Source organism: Ochotona curzoniae, unplaced genomic scaffold (assembly GCF_017591425.1).
Source record: "Ochotona curzoniae isolate NIBS_2020 unplaced genomic scaffold, NIBS_Ocur_1.0 scaffold_4683, whole genome shotgun sequence".
In the NCBI taxonomy this organism is placed as follows: domain Eukaryota; kingdom Metazoa; phylum Chordata; class Mammalia; order Lagomorpha; family Ochotonidae; genus Ochotona; species Ochotona curzoniae.
The window spans coordinates 22957871-22977188 of NW_024467121.1; the positions used below are offsets into that span (position 1 = coordinate 22957871).

General features: G+C 44.2%; 1 protein-coding gene across 1 annotated transcript in view; it reads right to left on the reverse strand.

Annotated features, from left to right (window-relative positions):
- CUNH1orf100 (chromosome unknown C1orf100 homolog) overlaps nucleotides 1–19318 on the reverse strand; it is a 63047-nt gene that overhangs the window by 14692 nt on the left and 29037 nt on the right. The window contains exon 2 of the mRNA XM_040968012.1: nucleotides 2132–2200. Within this exon, the coding sequence (XP_040823946.1) occupies nucleotides 2132–2200 (69 nt within the window). The remainder of the gene's footprint in view (nucleotides 1–2131; nucleotides 2201–19318) is intronic.

The window sequence follows — 19318 nt, forward strand, 5'->3', positions numbered from 1 at the left end:
AGAAGCAGAGTAGCCGTATGGGATGCTGACGTTGCAGGCACCATGCCATGCCCCCTGGGCAGGTTTTGGGCCGAGTAGAAAGCAGGGGACAATGTACACAGAGTCAGGTGTCACAGGTGGGGGTAAAAGACAGCAAACTTTGCCTACGGCTCTTTCAGGCAGCTTTCCAAGTTCTCCCAGAGCTAACACGTCAAACACGAGACACTCCTTAGTTCAGAGAGATTAGAACCGCTGGGATTAGAACCAGAGCCCAAAGGGGATCCTGATGCGTTCAAGGCAAGGACTTTAACCGTTACGCTATCGCGCTGGTCCCCAGTAACTTACAGTTTTCGAAAAGTGGGAAAAAAAAAAGAAGAGGGGGCCCAGTGAGATGGCTCAATGACTAAGTCTTCTCCTTGGCGAGCACTGGGATCCCATAAGGGCACTGTCTGGATGTTCCACTCCCCATCCAGCTTCCTGCTGGCGGCCTAGGAAAGCAGTAGAGGGTGGTTGAGGGGCTTGGGACCCTGCACCTGTGTGGGAGTCCAGAGGAAGTTTCTGGCTCCTGGCTTTGGATTGGCTCAACCCCAGCTGTTGTAGCCATTTGGGGCATGAACCAGTGCATGGAAGATCTTTCTCTCTCTTTCTCTTTTCTCTGTAAATCTGATCTGCCTTTCCAATAAAAATAAATCTTAAAAAAAAAAAAAGACTCAGATTAAATGAGCTTGTCCAGGACAGAGACAAGAATCAGACCCAGTTCTCTAGTCATCCACAGAGGTAAAGGTTTTTTTGGTTTGTTTGTTTGTTTTGGTTTCTTTCTTTCTTTCTTTCTTTCTTTCTTTCTTTCTTTCTTTCTTTCTTTCTTTCTTTCTTTCTTTCTTTCCTTCCTTCTTTCTTTCCTTCCTTCCTTCTTTCTTTCTTTCTTTTCGTTTTTCTTTCTTTCTTTCTTTCTTTCTTTCTTCCTTCCTTCCTTCCTTCCTTCCTTCCTTCCTTCCTTCCTTCCTTCCTTCCTTCTTTCTTTCTTTCTTTCTTTCTTTCTTTCTTTCTTTCTTTCTTTCTTTCTTTCTTTCTCTTTCTTTCTTTCTTTCTTTCTTTCTTTCTTTCTTTCTTTCTTTCTTTCTTTCTTTCTTTCTTTCTTTCTTTCTTTCTTTCTTTCTTTCTTTCTTTCTTTCTTTTCTTTCTTTCTGTAAAGAGTGCAGTGCTGGGTCCAGTGCAATGGCATAGTGGCTAAATCCTTGTCTTGCATAAGCTGGGATCCCATATGCACACCAGTTCATGTCCCGGTTGCTCCTTTTCATCCAGCTCCCTGCTTGTGGCCTGGGAAAGCAGTAGAGGATGGCCCAAAAGCTGCATCCATGTGGGAGACCCCAAAGAGATTCCTGGCTCCTGTCTTCGGATCAGCTCAGCTTTCGGCCGTTGTAGCTACTTGGGGAGTGAAACAGTGGATGGGAGATATTTTTGTCTCTCCTCCTTACTATAAATCTGACTTGCTAGTAAAAATAATAAAAATTAAAATTTTTTTTTTAATTTTAAGATTTTTAAAATTAGTTGGCCAGGTAGAAAGATCTAATCTGCTGGCTCACTCCCCAAACATCTGTAATAGCTGGGAGGCGGGACCCAACACAAGTCTCATGTGGGGGTTACAGGAACCCAGTTACCTGAACCAACAACACTACTGCCTTCCAGGAGCTCCCTGACAGGAAGCTGGGATTCAGAGCTGGAGCTGGGAATCAAACTCGGGCACTCGGATGTGGGACACAGAATCACAAATTGTGTCTTTAGTACCAAGGAAAACACCTGCTCCAGTGCCATTTCCAAATGTACTCTGCGATTTTCCCACCTGTTGGCAGCCAGTGAGTGCACACTGCATGCCAAAAGGATAAACAAGAAATAATGACAGGGCAATTTTAATGGAAACTTTTAATTCGGTGCAAAAGCACTTGTTGCCAGTTCTGGTCTGTAGGTGGAGCGCTAGGCGGAGTGATGACAAATATTCCCTCGCTACCTCTCTTCCCAATCTCTGCATTTCTACCTAAACCCAAAGAAGCTTCCCTGGAACACCGGGGTGGCAGTAATGGCTCAGTCACGAGGAGAGAAATCCTAAATCCTCAGGAGTCGGCCTGCCTGGCCTCAGCTCATGAGGTCCCGTTACCTGGGTGGGATCACTGGGCGACGGTCAGCAAATTCTCGCAGTCGGATGGCAGTCATGATGGATGGAAATCTGAAAGAAACCAAGAACAATGAAGGTGGCTTATATTGACTATTTACTCACAATCTCAGACTTGAGCTATCTGGTACCCAAAGAAATCTCGAGAAGAAAACTGACAGTAGTAGGACCTAACTTCTACTAGATTAGTTAGAGAAGAAAAGACTAATAAAAGATTTTTTTTTAAAAAATGCATTGTATATGCCAATATACACAGATAGGCTTTCTGTAAAAAAAGGCTACAGGACCTGGCGTGGTAACCTAGTGGCTACAGTCCTTGCCTTCAATGTGCCGGGATCCCAAGTGGATGACAGTTTGTGTCCGTTTCCCATCCAGCTCCCTGCTTGTGGCCTGGGAAAGCAGTTGAGGATGGCCCAAAGCCTTGGGACCCTGCACCTGTGTGGGGACCTGGAAGAAGCTTCAGATTCCAGGTTTCAGAGTTCGGTTCCAGCCGTTGTGGCCACTTGGGGAATGAATCAACAGATGGAAGATCTTCCTCTCTGTATACCTGACTTTCCCATAAAAATAAAAAAAAATCTTTAAAACACAAAACATAGGCTAGAGCACTAGTTGTGTTAGTTGAGCACCCAACTTCCTTTCTTACCCTTCTTCGCCTACCTCACTGCTGCCCGAGGCAGCAAGCCAAGGATTACAGTTCCCAGAATTCCAGACATACACGACGAGTCCTGCAGTCGGACACATGAGATTTGGAAGGGGGCAGAAGGGCAGAAGCTGTTTCCTGTTCTTCTGGTCTTTCCCGCTGCCAAGCAAAGCTGTGCGGGTTCAGTGATTTGCTGTCACAGAGCTGTGGGCTCCGTTTCCAGCTCTGGGGATGGCCAGGAGCAGTAACTATGAAGGCAGAGTGGGCAGGCTGTGTCCCAGCACTCAAGCATCAGAATCACGGGGGTGGAAAGGGAGTCACAGTGCAAGGGCAGTTCTTAAACTCACTTGTTGCACAAGGAGTTTCCTGATTTTTATGGAAGGATTCTAGAAACTTCCTATAAACTGTACCCAGAGCCTACTCCTTTAGCCTTTCCAACAGTTTCACAAACTCCTCATCTTCTATATAAAAGGCCTTTCTATATTTTCCCCTGTTGTGATTTGGAAAATAATTTGGGTGTTCCCTAAAGGTGTGTTTTTTTTTCCCTAAAGATTTATTTTATTTTTTATTGGAAAGACAATTTTACAGAGAGAAAGATCTTCCTTCTGCTGATTCACTCCCTAAGTGGCCTCAATGGCCAGAGCTGAGCCGATCAGGAGCCAGGAGCTTCGCAGGTCTCCTACGCAGGTGCAGGGTCCCAAGGCTCTGGGCCATCCTTAACTGCCTTCCCAGCCACAAGCAGGGAGCTGGATGGGAAATGCAGCAGCTAGGACATGTTAGATCCCAGCTTATGCAAAGTGAGGATTTAGCCACTAGGCTGTTGCACTGGGCTTGATCTCCAGAATCTTATGTTAATAGACAAGATAAAACTTCACTGAAATATTATGTCTGAACATGGGGCCTCAGAACGGGATTAGACCGGATGTTGTTACTAAGGGAGGAACTGTGGCTCTATAAATAGAGACCCATGGATGGGAAGGACCAGCATGTGACCCTCCCTGTGCAGGCATTCCACCATCCATGGCCCTCACAGGACACACAGGGCTGCTTGATCCCAGAGACTGTGAATCTCCAAAACTGTAAGCCCAAAACAACCTCCCCCACCCCTAGCACCTCTCAGGAATTTTAGTTGTAGTCATGGAAAGTTGACTCATAGCCCTCTTCTAACCATAGACTTTTTTAAAAAAAAAAAATTTTTTTTTATTGGAAAGGCGGATATACAGAGAGGAGAGACAGAGAGGAAGATCTTCCGTCCGATGATTCACTCCCCAAGTGAGCACAATGGCCGATACTATGCCGATCCGAAGCCAGGAGCCTCTTCTGGGTCTCCCACACGGGTGCAGGGTCCCAAAGCTTTGGGCCGTCCTCAACTGCTTTCCCGGACCACAGGCAGGGAGCTGGAAGGGAAGCGGGGCTGCCGGGATTAGAACCGGCGCCCATATGGCATCCCGGGTGTGCAAGGTGAGGACCTTAACCACTTGCACCACCACGCCGGGCCCTAACCATAGACTTAAACACAGTACACTTACATAGTTTCGAGTCTAAAATTTCATATTACACTGTTTATGTACTAGAGAATATGCCTTGTGTGTGGGGGGGGGCGGGTGGAAAGTGAGAGAATCAAAATAGAGTTGCCAATATCAACCCTGACCAAAAAAATGCATTAATAAAGCTGAGAAGTTAGGGAAAGTTTTCTGATAGTAACCACGGAAGACTGCTGGAACCACATTACCGAGACCACTACGACCTTCTCAAGTACCTTTGCAAGAAAATCTGCCCAGCACCTGTCTGCTCACCCTGGGAGCAACATCACCCAGATTATTCACAGTTGTGACCAAAGACTGTTGTTTCAAAACATATGGTGTAATCCTCACCCTTTTTACCTGCAAATCTTTTTCCTTGCCTTGATTTCTTTGAATGTGCTCACGGCTTACGGTAGCACTATCCTAGTCCCGTTGCAGTGCTCTGCTATCCTCAAATAAAAATGTTTTGGAAAGCCTCTTTCTCCCTCTCCCCCTCTCTTGCTTTTTTAAGGTTACTACTCGCTACAACCACACCACTATATATAATATTCACATGAGAAAGCATCAACAATAGCAGGAAACTGAATAGCTGAGGCTTATAGAGAGAAGAAAGCCATACCTGCACAGTTCATCTTTTGTGTGCCTTCCAGACATTTCTTTTGTACTCTGTCTGTTATGTACACAGAGAGAGGGACCTATGATTTGCATAAACACAGTAAACGGACCGAGACCCTGATGGTCTGTGTTTAGTTGTTTACACACTTTGCTTTTAGTGCCTTCCTGGAGGAGGGGTATATGTAGGAGAAAGCTGTCTATCCTGAAAAGCATCTTTAAGAAAATGAGAACTGAGTTTTCCTTTGTGCACATATAAAACATGTAAAATAACGGATATTAACTCCCACCGCCTTCACCCAGCCCCTAGGAAACCACTTGGTGTCATCACAAGAAAACTGAGCCACAAAGAAGTGGAGTAACTTGTACGAGGTTGCCTGGGAACCAGGACTGGAACTCCCTGGCTCCAGAAACATTCATCTTAATTACTATGCTGTATCGAAACAATCGCAGAGCGCCCAGACCATCGGCCAAAACAAAACGAGAACTATTCAAACGCAGCCAGGAGTGGAGAGAAGTTACCAGGGGAGACAAAGGAATGGAAAGAGTGTGTGATGCCTCCCTCTCCTCCCTTTGATAGTCAAAACCGAACTCACTGTCCAGGCTGGCTAGCTGTTTTATTTCATCTCTGAGTGTGGTTTTCTTTTTTTTTTTTTTTTTTTTTTTATTGTTGCTTACATTGTATTATGTAGTACAGTTTTATAGGCGCTGGGGATTCCCCCCTGAGTGTGGTTTTCAAAGCAACTCAAACATTTTCAACAGCATTACATTAGAGAAGAGTTGGCCATGTCACAGAACCTATTTCTTATATAATGCAGTTCTACTTTTAGCCCTTCTATGCTTACAGAGAAAGAAAGAAAGGAAAGAGAAAGGAATGAAGGAAGGAAGGTAGGGATGGAGACAGGTAAGCAAAGAAGGGAGAGAGACACACTCCGAGGAAGACAGTGAAGTTTTATATAACTTGACAACCCAAACTCAGAATTCTTTGTGATTGTTGAGTTTTTACTTCACCAAATGTGATATGCTAGAGAGAAAAATATAAGGTAGTCGGGACTTTTGAGCTCCTAGCAAAGACAGCACCCACCATGCCTTTGATGACAGGGTGGTTAGTCACTGCCTAGAAACTGGGAAGCAGCAGCAGCCACGGAGACTGGGCAGCGGTTGCCATTAAAATGTTCTTTGTTCAGCACATTAACAATTGAGCTGGAGTCCAAGCCTGAGCTCCCAGGACAGTCACAGGGCCTTGTCTGGGAAGGGTCACAGGTCTGTCATTGTATATGAGCAGAAGCTTTTCTCTACCATCCACAAGGACACCAAGTGACACTCTGTCATTGATGGTCATCTCTCGGACACACACAAAAGAAATGTTGTTTGCATTAAGACAGATCAATATATTTTATTTCAGGCAGTCTTTAGTTTACCAAATCAATGTTACAACTCAAGGGGGAACACATGGCTAGTTTATTTCCATATCCACAGCCTCTACAACTATTTTAGAAGCAGGAATGACATAATTTTCTTCTGTACAACTTATCTCTTTGGAATTGTCTTAGAAGACTCTTGCAAGAAGTTTACCGCTAAGGACACTTTCCTCCTAACTTCCCAACTTTATTTGTTTTTATTGGGCTTAACATAGGTGGCTCCATTTTGATTCTAACAGTGTCCACACTTTTTATTTCACACAAGCCATATTTTCTGGTAAATAATCAGATGTAATGAGAAACTTTAGAAACTATGAATGTGACATGTTTTTGTCTAGGGCCAGAAAGGGGACAGCAGTCGACTTTTCATTACTTCAGCTAAAACACTTGAGAGCTGCTAAATAGGAATTTTACCATAAGCAAGCATGAGTTCTGTTCCTTCATCCAACTTCAAAGTAATCCTAAGAAACCTTAAAACGTTTTTCCTTTTTAAAACTGAAAATATGCCCAGAATAAATAATACAGTAAGATAATATTAAAACCATGCATAATTCTGCTCCTAACCAAGTTATTTTTATGCTTTTTCTCTATAAACATGAACATATACATATGCATACACACATATATACACATTTTTTTAAAGCCACAGCAGACATTCTAGTTCATATTTTGTATTTTTATTTCCATCTAACGGTTCATTAGAGCTGCTTTTCCGCATTCCTGCAGAGTATTCCTCGTTCCCACATGTGGTGGTCCCCTGGGCACACAGCAATAAGGAAGTGCCTTGTGAAAATCTCCGCTGATAAAGAACTGCTGGTGATGGAAAAGCCCCTAACCAGCGGCCATCTGCCCCAGGTGCACATCTTCCAGAGGAGAACCCGCTTTGCAGCTTCAGCTGCTGCGTTACAGTGTTTTTGGTAATCTGACTCTGCTCCCTCGACTGAGGATGAATTCTTTCACCACTCAACATAGCAGTCTCAATCAGCTGCTTCTGGTAATGCAGTGTTTAGGGTTTCTTTGTGTTGTTTGGTGAGGGCCAACCCACACTCTAAACCAGAACCCCAATCCAGCCCCTTCCCTCTCCCTGTTCTGGGTTTTGCTTTTCTCCACGAAAGAGAGAGATAGGTCTGTTTTGTTCATGGTTGTAGCCCTAGGAACCAGGAAAATAATTGGCCTGCATGAGACATTTAATGAGTGTTTATTGACTAACTGGATGTGTCATGGTTCATGAAGCCCAATCCCCTAACCTGGGGTATTTCAGCTATGTTAGAGTCACTTTCATCACTATAATGAAATACCCGAGACAAACTACTTCTACTTATGAAGAAAAGAGAATTATTTACACTATTGTTCTTGCTGACAAAATCCTGGTGGGGGCTGGTGGCAGGGAAGCACTGAATGGCAAGAGTCCGCACCTCTCAGTACACAGCATCCACAGGCTACTCATAGCAGGTTCTGCCCTGTAACAGTCCAACCAATAACTTCCCAGGGCTCCACTTTAAACACATAACTGGACTAAGTTTTTCCCTCTCACACACAGGCTTTTGGAAACCAAATTAATACTCAAACTGTGGCACTGTCCATCTTGAATATCTCCATGACTGTATTTAATTCTATTAAATTGACTTCTTCAGAAAACATTCCTAAGAATGCATCAACCCTCCGGCATCTTCATGCTTTCACCCAGTACGCTTAAGCCACTTGCATTCATCAATGCTGGCCTCCAAAACACTGAATATACAAAAATAAAGTTTGGTAATAGAATATTTTATTATGCTGGTGTTCAGAAGGTACACAAAGGTAAATTAATAAAACATAGACATTGGAACAAGCTTTCTCTTATGTTCATGATGCTGACATCAGGAAAAAAATATCAACTTTTCTTTTGTCAGCTTTCTCAACAACTTTTTTAAATTCCATAATCAGATCTCTACAACATGCAATGACAGAATAATAAGAAAACTAAAAACTTGCCCATTGGTGGTAAACTCTTAGCAAACTCGACAACAACTTTCTAAAACAACCTGATAAAGAACATTTATAGAAATCTATGCCTAACATCATACTTAATGGTGAAAAAAAGGAATGATTTCTTAAATTTTGGAAGAAAGTAATGAATGTTTACTCTCATCACTCCTATTCAACATAGTGCTGGCAGACTTAGTGTAAGATAAAAAAAAAAAAAACACAAAGTACAGAACAAGTCAGTCAACTACCTCAGCCATATGTTGGCAGTGAAAAACTGGGCAAAGACTCTAAGATGGAGTATGTCAATCAGTGGATTCTTCAGTGACCTCATTGTTCTTGGCAACAGTTCATAATTGTTGAACTATCAAAACCACTTGAGCAAGACCCTCAGAGCATGCCCCACATTGGCGACCTGGGATGGTGGAGACTGGGTGGGGCTTCTCCCTTTATCTCCCCCTTTACCCCAGATACATGACAAAAACAATGTGGAAATAATAGTGTTACCCACTTTCCAGTAGCCCTTGAACCTTTTTACCCTAATTAACTATGTAAAGAATGTCAAAAATAAAGAAAAAAACAAAAACAAAAAACCTTATACTACAATCAAAATAAACTTCAAATGACCTAATAAGCATAGCTAAAAAGTTACACACAAACTGTTTCAAGTATTGGAATAAAAAAAGCCAATAAAAAAAAGGTTAATCAATGTTTGGGTCACATGGAATAACTATCCAGTTACCAATGTGCTCAAAGGACCAGAGGCAGAATACTAGAATCAAGGTCTCAAGGTTCTGATAGTATTTATTTGGTAATACTTGGAAAATTTAAGCACCAGAAAGTGAGTAACCTTTTAGCTGATATATAAACACCATCAATTGATTTTCTGGATGCATTTTTTAAAAAGTTATTCATTTCACTTGAAAGGCAGAGATACAGAGAGAAACAGAGACAGTTCTTTAACCCATCGATTTACTTCCCAAATTTTTGCAACACCTAGTGCTAAGCCAAACTGAAGCCAGGAGCCAGGACCTACATCTGGGTCTCCCATGTGTGTAGCAGAGACCCAAGTACACGCCTAGAGTGAATGATAGAATTGTGGGGTTGAGATAAGAACCAAGACTTAAACCCAGGCATGCTTACCTGGGACATGAACATCCCAAGAGGGATAGCAACTGCCTCAAATGTCCACCTCTGCATGCCTTTTACAATATCCATTTTCCAGAAGTGCTCATGGCTTTGGAGGAATTTCATCCCTCAGAGCCACACCTAGTGCTGGGATGGGGCCATTTATCCATTCATTCCAAGTTATACATTAAGCACTTCTTAAATGGGCTGTCAGTATTGCATGTTTTGCCCTGGCTGGGAGTGTGCCAGCAGCCTCGTTGGAGTGACAATTCCTTGCTGCCTTGGAGCATTTGCACATGTGTCAGGTAGGGGAGAGGATGTTAGAGGGAGTGTTCAGAATGTGAGAGATTATGAAACCCCCCCCCCCCGGGCTTCCTCGGGATGCCAGCCTGCCCAGCACCTAGCTCAGGAAGGCTGGTTTTCTTCTCTGTCTCCGACCCATCCACCAGTCCTACTGTGAATTCTGCTGCCTGCATGCTCCATATTTCCTCTTTCAATAGTCTAAATTCCACCCCTTCTTTAGGTCCTTTTGTTGTTTTGTTTTAAAGCAAAACAAACCCATTTCAGGCAGTGAGAGAGAGAATATTCCCATCTGCTGGATCACTCCTCCAACACCTGCAGATGCCAGGGTTGGGTGAGAGGGAAGCTACAGCTGGATCAGGTGGAAGCTGTGAGCCAGGAACTCAATCCAAGGCGCCATGCGGATGACAGGAACACAGCTACTTGATCCATCACCTGCTGCCTCCTAGGGTCTGCCTCTCTGATGTGAGGATGTGGGAGTGTTAACTTCCTGTATAAGTCCTGTAAAAGGCTTCTGTTTTGAACCCAAATGGTCCATTGCCCACCCACGGGTTCTCAGGAACTCTGACAAATTCTATTATGCATTTTGATTCTAAGTTTGTTCTTCTTTGGATTAGTGGTTTCTGAATTAATTTATTTACTCTATCATTTGAGAAAATATCTCGTGAATGACAACTTTGCACTAAACCTAGGATAAGGGTTGAGAGACTGTTGAAACAGGCAGGATCTTGCCTCTTTATTTGAAATATAAAACCTTAGACATCAGGGACCATGCTGTTTGGTTAGCCATTCCTCTATAGCACTGTCTTGCAAAACATTTTCCCATTCAAAAAGTGCTTGATACATAACTTGGAATGAATAGACAAATGAAAGAATCAGTCACCTGATAACCTAATTAATAGGTTTTAAAACTCTGGTATTATATATAGCCAAACGCTTTATGAAAATAACCAAGTTATATATATATATGTATAGTTATTATATATTATATGTATGATATGTAGTATATATTTTATACATAAATGTTAAGCTAGACAAGTAAAATAATTCAAGGTTGACAGTGCTAACAATTCATTTTCTAAAAGAATACTTAGCTTTGCAAAATGTTTGAGGAAGGTTTTTTTTTTAGCATGAGCTCCTATTTCTAGAATTGCTAAAGGGAAGAGAGCAATTTAGAGATGGAATTGCTGAGTGAGAGGAGGCCAGACGGGCAGTAACACTTACACGCAGTGTTATCCGCTTGGGCTGCAGAGGCGTCCTTGCTCTTCAAAGCTGTCCCCAAGGACAGCAGCTGTTTCAACCTTCTCCTGGTGTTATATGGATGGCCAAGACACCCTGCAGAGTGGTAGGACTTGATGCCCTTACATCATTCAAAGGGTATTGTGATGTCCTAGAGTCAGAGGGAGTTTTGCTAGGTAATGCCTTTCAGGTCTTGGGCTTACAAAACGTAGAGATCTTTTGTTCTCTATCGAGCAGTCTAGCTCCATGTGAAAGAACGAATAAAACTTAGTATAAGGAGGCCGGTGTTATGAGGTAGCAGGCAAAGCTGCCACCTGAGATATTGGCATCCCACATGTGTGCTCATTGCGCCTTGGCTGCCTCACTTCCAATCAAGCTCCCTGTTAATGCTTCTGGGAAAAATGGCTGATGGATGTTTGGGCTCCTGCCACCATGTGGGAGATCTGAGTGAAGTTCCTGACCCTTGCTTTGGCCTGACCCAGCCCCAGCTGTTTCAGCCATTTGGGAGGTGAAGCAGTAGATGAAAGATTTCTGTCTCTCTCTCTCTTTCTTTTCTATAGAGATTAGTCTAATGTGCTATCCTGGTGAGTACTGCTCTTTGCATGTTAGAATTGAGGGAGCTGGGGCTGACATGAGGGACAAAGGAATCCAGCTCTGTCCAGTTCAAGACTTGGTTAGGCTCCACCATGCTGCTACAGAAGGCATCAAAGAAGGTTCAAACCAATCCACACATAATACCCCACTAAACAAAACCACCGGTCAAATCCCAAGAAGAGCATAATAGCAAATATACTCATTGAACCCTTACCCAAAACAAACTGAACTAGACACCAACATCAGCTACAGTGCCCTGGTCTGGATGTGGGACATCTCTCAGTTAATAAGTTTGAAGAAATTGGGCACAGCACAATGGAACAATGACTAAATCCTCACCTTGCATGTGCCAGGATCCCCTACAGGTGCCAATTTGTGTCCCTGCTTTTCCACTTCCCAAACAGCTCCCTGCTTGTGGGCCTGGGACAGCAGTCAAGGACAGCTCAAAGCCTTGGGACTCTGCACCCGCATGGGAGATCCAGAAGAAGCTCCTGGCTCCTGGTTTTGGATTGCTCAGCAATGGCTGTTGCTGCCGTTTGGGGAGTGAACCAGCAGATATGAGATCTTTTCCTCTGTTTCTCCTTCTCCCTAATAATATGTGTTTCCAATAAAAATAAATAAAATATTTCCAGTGATTCCAGAGAAATCAGGACCCAGCCTAAGTTTCCATTGGGAGTTTGACCTACATGGAACAGACACATAATAATGTGATACCAGAGTCTAGGTGAGACAGCATTTTGTTGAAAATTGGTAAACTAGAGCCAGTTTAAATATAACAAAATAAGTAACATACTGGATCCTTCCTGATGTTGGTTCTCATTCATTAAGTTAGCGCCTTTGATTGTCCGGCATACTTTGAGCTATCTGATCGATGCCTACTCAATCCCCATGAAAAGTGAAGTCTGTTCAGGAACTAGGCTAAAAATCACACAGCCATCGGCCTTTTGGCTAAGAGCAACTGCAGTAAAAATCACACAGCCAGGCCACAATGAGTCTAAGATTTGAGTTCAGCTGTGTTCAACACTGAAGCCTTTGTTGAACAACATTTGTATTGAAAATGTCCATTTTTATTTTTAAGAAAAGTAGCCCATGCTTTTTATGGAAGAGATGAACAAATAAGGGGAAAAAATGTGTTTTTTGTGAAAATGGAAGTGTCAAGACAAAAAAGCACAAAGAAGAAAGAATAAGGAAATACAGGGGTAGGCACTTGGCATAACCATTAGGATGCCACTTGGGATGCCCATCCCATGGTGGGGCACTCGGGTTGGAGTCCCTGCACAGTCCCTTGTCCCAGCACTCTGGGAAGCAGCAGGTGGTGGCTCAAGCCTCGAGTAGCTGAGTTCCTGGCAGCCTTGGGAGAGACCAAGATAGAACCAGCTCCTGCATGGCCCAGCCCCAACTGTTGCAGATGTTTGAGCAGACAGTCAACAGATGGGAAACCTCTTTCTGTCTACATCTCTACTTTGCAAGTAAATAATTTTTTTTTTTAATGAACACACATTTTACTAGTCAGAAATTGCTATTGCCCGTAATTGGTGAACATTAAGCTGTTACTCTAAAACTGCAAATAGATTGATGTCAACAGTGACATAGTGAGTCAGGAGCTGCTGCTGGTCGTACTGGCATCCCATATCACAGTGCCTGATTCCAGGGCTGGCTGCTCTGCATCCAATTCAGCATACTGAGAATGCATCTTGGGAGGAAGTGGAGTGGGGACTCAAGTGTCTCAGCTCCTGCCACTCACACGGGAGACCCGGAAGGGGTTCTGGGCACCTGACTTCAGCCTGGCCCAGCCCCGCTCTGGGCATTTGAACACTTGTCTCTTCTGTTGTTCTTCCTTAAAGGAATTACTGATGAATCATCCATATACTGTCTTATAATTTGGGGTTTGATTCTTTTATTCTAACACTGATTGAAACTATGCTTTTATTTTATATAAAATTATTTGTTTATAAAGTTTTTTCATACTTTTCAATTCGAATGTACCAGCAGACAGAAGATCTTTCTATCTCTTCTTTTCTCTGTACATCTGCCTTTCCAATAAAAACAAAGAAATGTTAAAAAAAAGAAGAAGAAGAAAGAAAATCGAAATTTATTACTGGCCTGTCTGAAAAAGTGCAAAAGAGCCATGGACAAAGCTATGTTGTTGGGCACAGGCTGAGTGAAGCTGAGTGAGGCCGTCTCTTGGTTGACCTTCTGTCAACATGCAAGAACTTGCCCCTAGACTGAAAACCTGCTTCCCTGGCTGAAGGCCCTAAAAACCAGAATCACCAACTTCCCTGCTGTGAAGAAGTTTCTGGAGCCTTACAGGAGAAAAACAAATCTTTGGTGGAGAACAATGTAGCAAAGATTTTCAGGATTCCGTTAAGGAGCAACAGTGAAGTCTCGGCTTAAATGTCAATCCTGCACGTGAGAGCTAGCAAACTTTTCAAATTGTATATGCTAATGAAATGGTTTTCTGAGAAGCATGAATTAAAATATATTTGTTTTCATTTGAAGCTTTTGTAAAATCTTATTTCCACCCTTCTTCTGATGTCTCATTCTTGGAATAAAAAAATTGAATAAGAAAAAACCCATGATGACATAAAAGGTCAGGATACTAGTGAGAGGAAAGCAATTACAGGTACAGTTTCCTAGACACCCAAGAGGTTGGAAGAAGTAAGGATGAGAGCAATGAATGCAGCTGGATGTCTCTTGAGGAGTGTGACCTGGGCCTGGTGTGATGACTCAATTGGCTAATCCTCCCGATACAAGCGCCGGTATCCCATATGGGCACTGGTTCGTGTCGTGGCTGCTCTACTTTCCATCAGCTCCCTGTATGTGGCCTGGAGAAGCAGCAGAGGACGGCCCACAGCCTTGGGACCCTGCACCCACGTGAGAGACCAGAAGTTTTTGGCTCCTGGCTCCTCGCTTTGGATTGTGGCGATTTGGGGAGTGAATCAGTAGACGTAACATCTTTCTCTCTGTGTCTCCTTCTCTCTGTAAATCTGCTTTTCCAATACAAATAAATACATCTTTAAAAAGAAAAGAAAAAGAGCATGACCTAAGCAGGCAGTATGGCAGGGAGCATTACTAGGTTAGGCAACGTGATATCAGAGCTCCTCTCCCACAGAGAGGGAGATTCTCATTTTCCTATAGAAACAGGGCAGAATAAAATTTTAGATTCAGACTCAGGACTTAAATATAAGATTGGCGGAGCTGCAGAGAAGAACTGAGCAAGTCTGCTATGCCAATGTCAGGTCCATTTTATATATATACACACACATATACATATACATTTTTTAAAGATTATTTTTATTGGAAAGTCAGATATACAGAGGAGGAAGAGAGACAGAGAGGAAGATCTTCTGTCTGATGATTCACTCCCCAAGTGAGTGCAACGTCTGGAGCTGAGCCAATCTGAGCCAGGAACTTCCTCCAGGTCTCCCATGTGCATGCAGGGTCCCAAGGCTTTGGGCCGTCCTTGACTGCTTTCCCAGGCCACAGGCAGGGAGCTGGATGGGAAGTGGGTCACCAGGACTAGAACTGGAGCCCATTTAGGATTCCAACACATTCAAGGCAAGGCACTTTAGCCACCAGGCCACTGCACTAGGCCCCATTACATATACAGTTATATTTATTATATGCAGAAAGAGGAAGAGAGAGAAAGGAAGGGATACAGAGGTAGGCAGATATCCCATGTGGTAGTTCACTTACCAAGTGCCTACAACAGCCGAGACAGGGCTAGATGAAGCCAGGAGCCCAGACCTGACCCTGAGTCTCCCACGTGGGTGGCAGAGTCAACACTTGCTGCCTCCCAGAGTATGCACCAGCCAGAGGGGAGAACTGGAAGCAGAGCTGAAAGCTGAACGTAGGCACTCTGAATTGGGATGCAAGTATCCCAAGGAGTGTCTTAAATCTCTCAGACCAATTATAACAACTCTCCCCCCACCACTAACATACTTTTGGAGAGCTAGCCAAGAACTTGGATATTGTTTCTATAAAAGTGATTGCTATTAGCTTGATGGAAAAAAATTAAATTGTTGCAAGGCTACTGGTTAGAGTGAACTTTAACATTTAAGGAAGAATGAGAAGACCAGGCTTCCAGAAGGCAGGTGTCAGGGCAGGTGCTGGGATCCCAGAAGGCCCATGGTCCCATAGCCATTGCCGGTGATGTCACTTGACTTCCATGACAACCTCTGTGTCAGGATCACATAATATGCACAACCACTGAGCAAACATGACCAGGCCGAACTCCACTGACTTATTTAAATGATAAGGTCAATCTCATTATGAGGCTCAATCTATTATATACTTTTACTTGCTTTATTTGTTTGATCCTCCTAAAAGATTGAGTCAGGACAGTCTCTGAAGATAAACAATAAATATATCTAAGTTCTAAAACTGATTTTTTGCATTTCATTAACCTGTCTTTCAAACCTACTCCTCCGTTAATTAAGTCACTGACATCCCAATAACACAAGTCACAAACATTAGCTACACATAAAAATCCTTCCCCTTGGGCATGGTGCAATGGTTCAATTGGCTAACCCTCCTTATACAAGTGCCAGGATCTCATATGGGCACTAGTTCATGTCCTGGCTCCTCCACTTCCCATCCAGCTCCCTGCTTGTAGCCTGGGAAAGCAGTAGAGGACGGCCCAAAGTGTTGGGACCCTGCACCCACGTGGGAGACCAGTTTCTGGCTCCTGGCCAGCTCACTCCTGACCATTGTGGCAATTTGGGGAGTGAACTAGTGGGTGAAAGATCTTCCTCTCTGTCTCTTCTTCTCTATGTAAATATGTTTTTCCAATACAAATAAATAAAAAAGAGAATCCTTTCCCTATGGCCTGCATAAATAATTTCAATTCTGCCTCCTAGTTTCACTACACTATGACAGTTAATGCTGTCATGTGGTCTCTTATCTCCTCCTGCTTGGACTCTTGTAACATGCTTGAACTGAGCCTCTTGGGTGCCTCCTCACTGGCCGTTTCCCTATTTCTTCTTTGCTATAATAACCCCTATTTTGTTTGGGTTGCATTGGGTCCAGCCCCCAGGGAGGAGTACAGTGGGGTTCAGCCATTGGTTCTGGGCTCTCATTTATGCCCTTCCTCCCAGCTTGTTTGGAACAGCCTTGTGAGTCGGTTCTGGCCAATGAGATTGAAGAAGATGGGCTCCCTGGCAGGTATGGAGCCACCCAACCAAGGCTGGCCTGCTCTGCTCGACTTTGTTTAGATGAGAAGGCAGTGCACTTTGATCCTGCTTCAGGCCATCTCTACCAAGCCATACGCATAAATCTCCTGAGACAAGACCTACCTGCCTTCAAGGCAATCTTGTTTTTAAATAGAATTTTTCTGCCCACTCCCCCACCCACTTCATTCATCCCTTAATTTATTCTTTTTAAGATTTATTTTATTTTTATTACAAAGTCAGATATACAGAGAGGAAAAGAGACAGAGAGGAAGATCTTCTGTCCGATGATTTACTCCCCAAGTGAGTGCAATGGCCGGTGCTGCCCTGATCTGAAGCCAGGAACCAGGAACTTCCTCCAGGTCTCCCATGTGGGTGCAGGGTCCCAAAGCATTGGGTCATCCTCAACTGCTTTCCCAGGCCACAAGCAGGGAGCTGGATGGGAAGTGGGTCACCAGGACTAGATCTGGTGCCCATATGGGATCCCAGTGCATTCAAGGCAAGGACTTTTAGCTGCTAGGCCACGCTGCCGGGCCCCATCCCTTAATTTAAAAGGCATTTGATATTATATACAAATTCTTCCTTTGCTTTGTAGTTGGGGAAGGACAGGAACTCTAACAAAAAGCAGTGGCACTGAGAGAAATCAAATGTTGTCACTAGCATCCTGTTTTAGTTACTCGCCTTGAGTGGACTTTGTGAAGAAGCAGTTGACTGATGACGTGGTTGGCACAACACAGAGTTCCTGGTGATATTTTGAAAGTGAATCACACCCATGGTCGGCTGTGTGCATATACATATTGTTTCTCTTCCCCACTCCTACATTTTAATTTTTTTTTTTTTGGCAGGCGGGCCAGTGCAAATGTTTCTCCTGGCTTCCCAAGAGGCTTTGAAAGTCCAGCCCAACTTTCCCAACGAGGGTCACTTACACTCTGGCTGCATGGTATGGTGTCTTTGAGAAGTGGCAACATCATAGCAAGGAACGCCTGACAGGGGAGTCTGGAAAGGAAGTGTATGGAAGATAAAAAGGTGCCAAAAGCTTTATTGTGTAAGATTGGAATAGGCTTCATACTTGTCACAAATCCAATTTGCCGTGGAAGCAATTGAGGCTTGGAAACCTTCAGCGTCTGGCTTCTATCTAGGCAGTGCAGGTAAAGGCGTGCAGCCAGGTCCACGTGACTCCAAAGCTTCCACTTTTCTGGTTTCAAGCCTGGGTGCAGCCTGGCGGAGGTGGGGCGGGAAGGCTGGTGGCCAGAAGACCTGCATGAGGGTCCTAGCTTTGTGCAGAGACGCTCCCTGGCTTTGGAGGTGTGTTTCTTCTCTGGCCTTCTGTTTTCCTAGTGTGACCGCACTGTTGCCTCCCTGTGCCCATCCTCAGAGGAGACTGTCGTCCTAGAAGCCAGGCATCCTGCTTCTGGAAGTCTCTCCATCGTGCAGTCTCCTGTGCTGATGGATGAATGAGAGAAAACTTCTGGGAGGATTTAATTAGTTGGGAGGGTAGGTGATATTGGGAAGTTTCCTGAGGAGAGAGAGACAGAGAAAAAGAGAAGGCAAACCGCTTGGCCAGGTGTCTGCCCTTCCACAACCTCCTTGTAGAACCGCAGCCCTTCCTCCTGGAACGGGGTGACTCAGCACTTGGGGGCAGAACCGGCTGAGGCTCAAGCTGCCAGAGGAAACCAAACAATTCTTATTTACCAAACTGTCAAAATCCTATCATTGCAATTAAGGCGATAGGCAATTAACTGTGTCTTAATTACAGCAGCTGCCACTTGGTTTGAATGCTGTAATTTACAGAGAAAATGGGAGGAGACTTTAAATTAATGTGTGTCTTTAAACAACGAACAACACGGAGGGGGCCTGCAGGAGACTGTCAGCCATGGTTGCCGTCTGGGAAGAGGCATTGTTGCAAGATGCGCTTCCTTCTGTAGGCCTCTGTTGCCTGCTGGCTGCACTGGTATGGATGCCAGGGTGCCACCAGCATGTCCTGTATTGTACGCAGTGCAGGGCACTTGTTTCAGGAGTAGGACCATCTGAGAGACTTTTCTGCGAGTGTCCTCACAGGTGTGTTTTCAAACTCAACCAGAAAGTTAAGATTCTGAAATAATGATTCCAGGCTCAAGGACAGAGACACAAGTTTTGAAGTGATTTAAAGTGTAGTCAGGTTTGCGTCTATGCAAGTACTCTGAGGTGGGTTTTGTAGCCATACTTTACAGAGTAGGAACTTGAAGCTCAGAAAAACTCAGACACTTGTACAGAGAGACTTTTTGGTGACCAAGTCAGTGTCCAGCTCAAGTGTGACCCCAGAGTTTCTTCTCTCCCAAGAAAGTCTGGTTGGCATCCTGGGGTGCAAGGGGTCACCGTGAGGGACCTCGGGCTAAGGAACGTCAGAGTCACAACAAACCCAGGAGGAACAGGGAAGGGGCTGCTGGTGGAGGTGTAGTCTGGGCTGTGCAGTGGAGCTGCGCTTCAGCCCTGGGGAGGCCCTGCCGAGGAATGGCTTCCACGCCTGATTGAGCAGGCGTCAGAACCCTGCTCCTCTACTACTCCTGCTCCTGGGAGATGTCCTCAGATCTGTGAACTTCAGT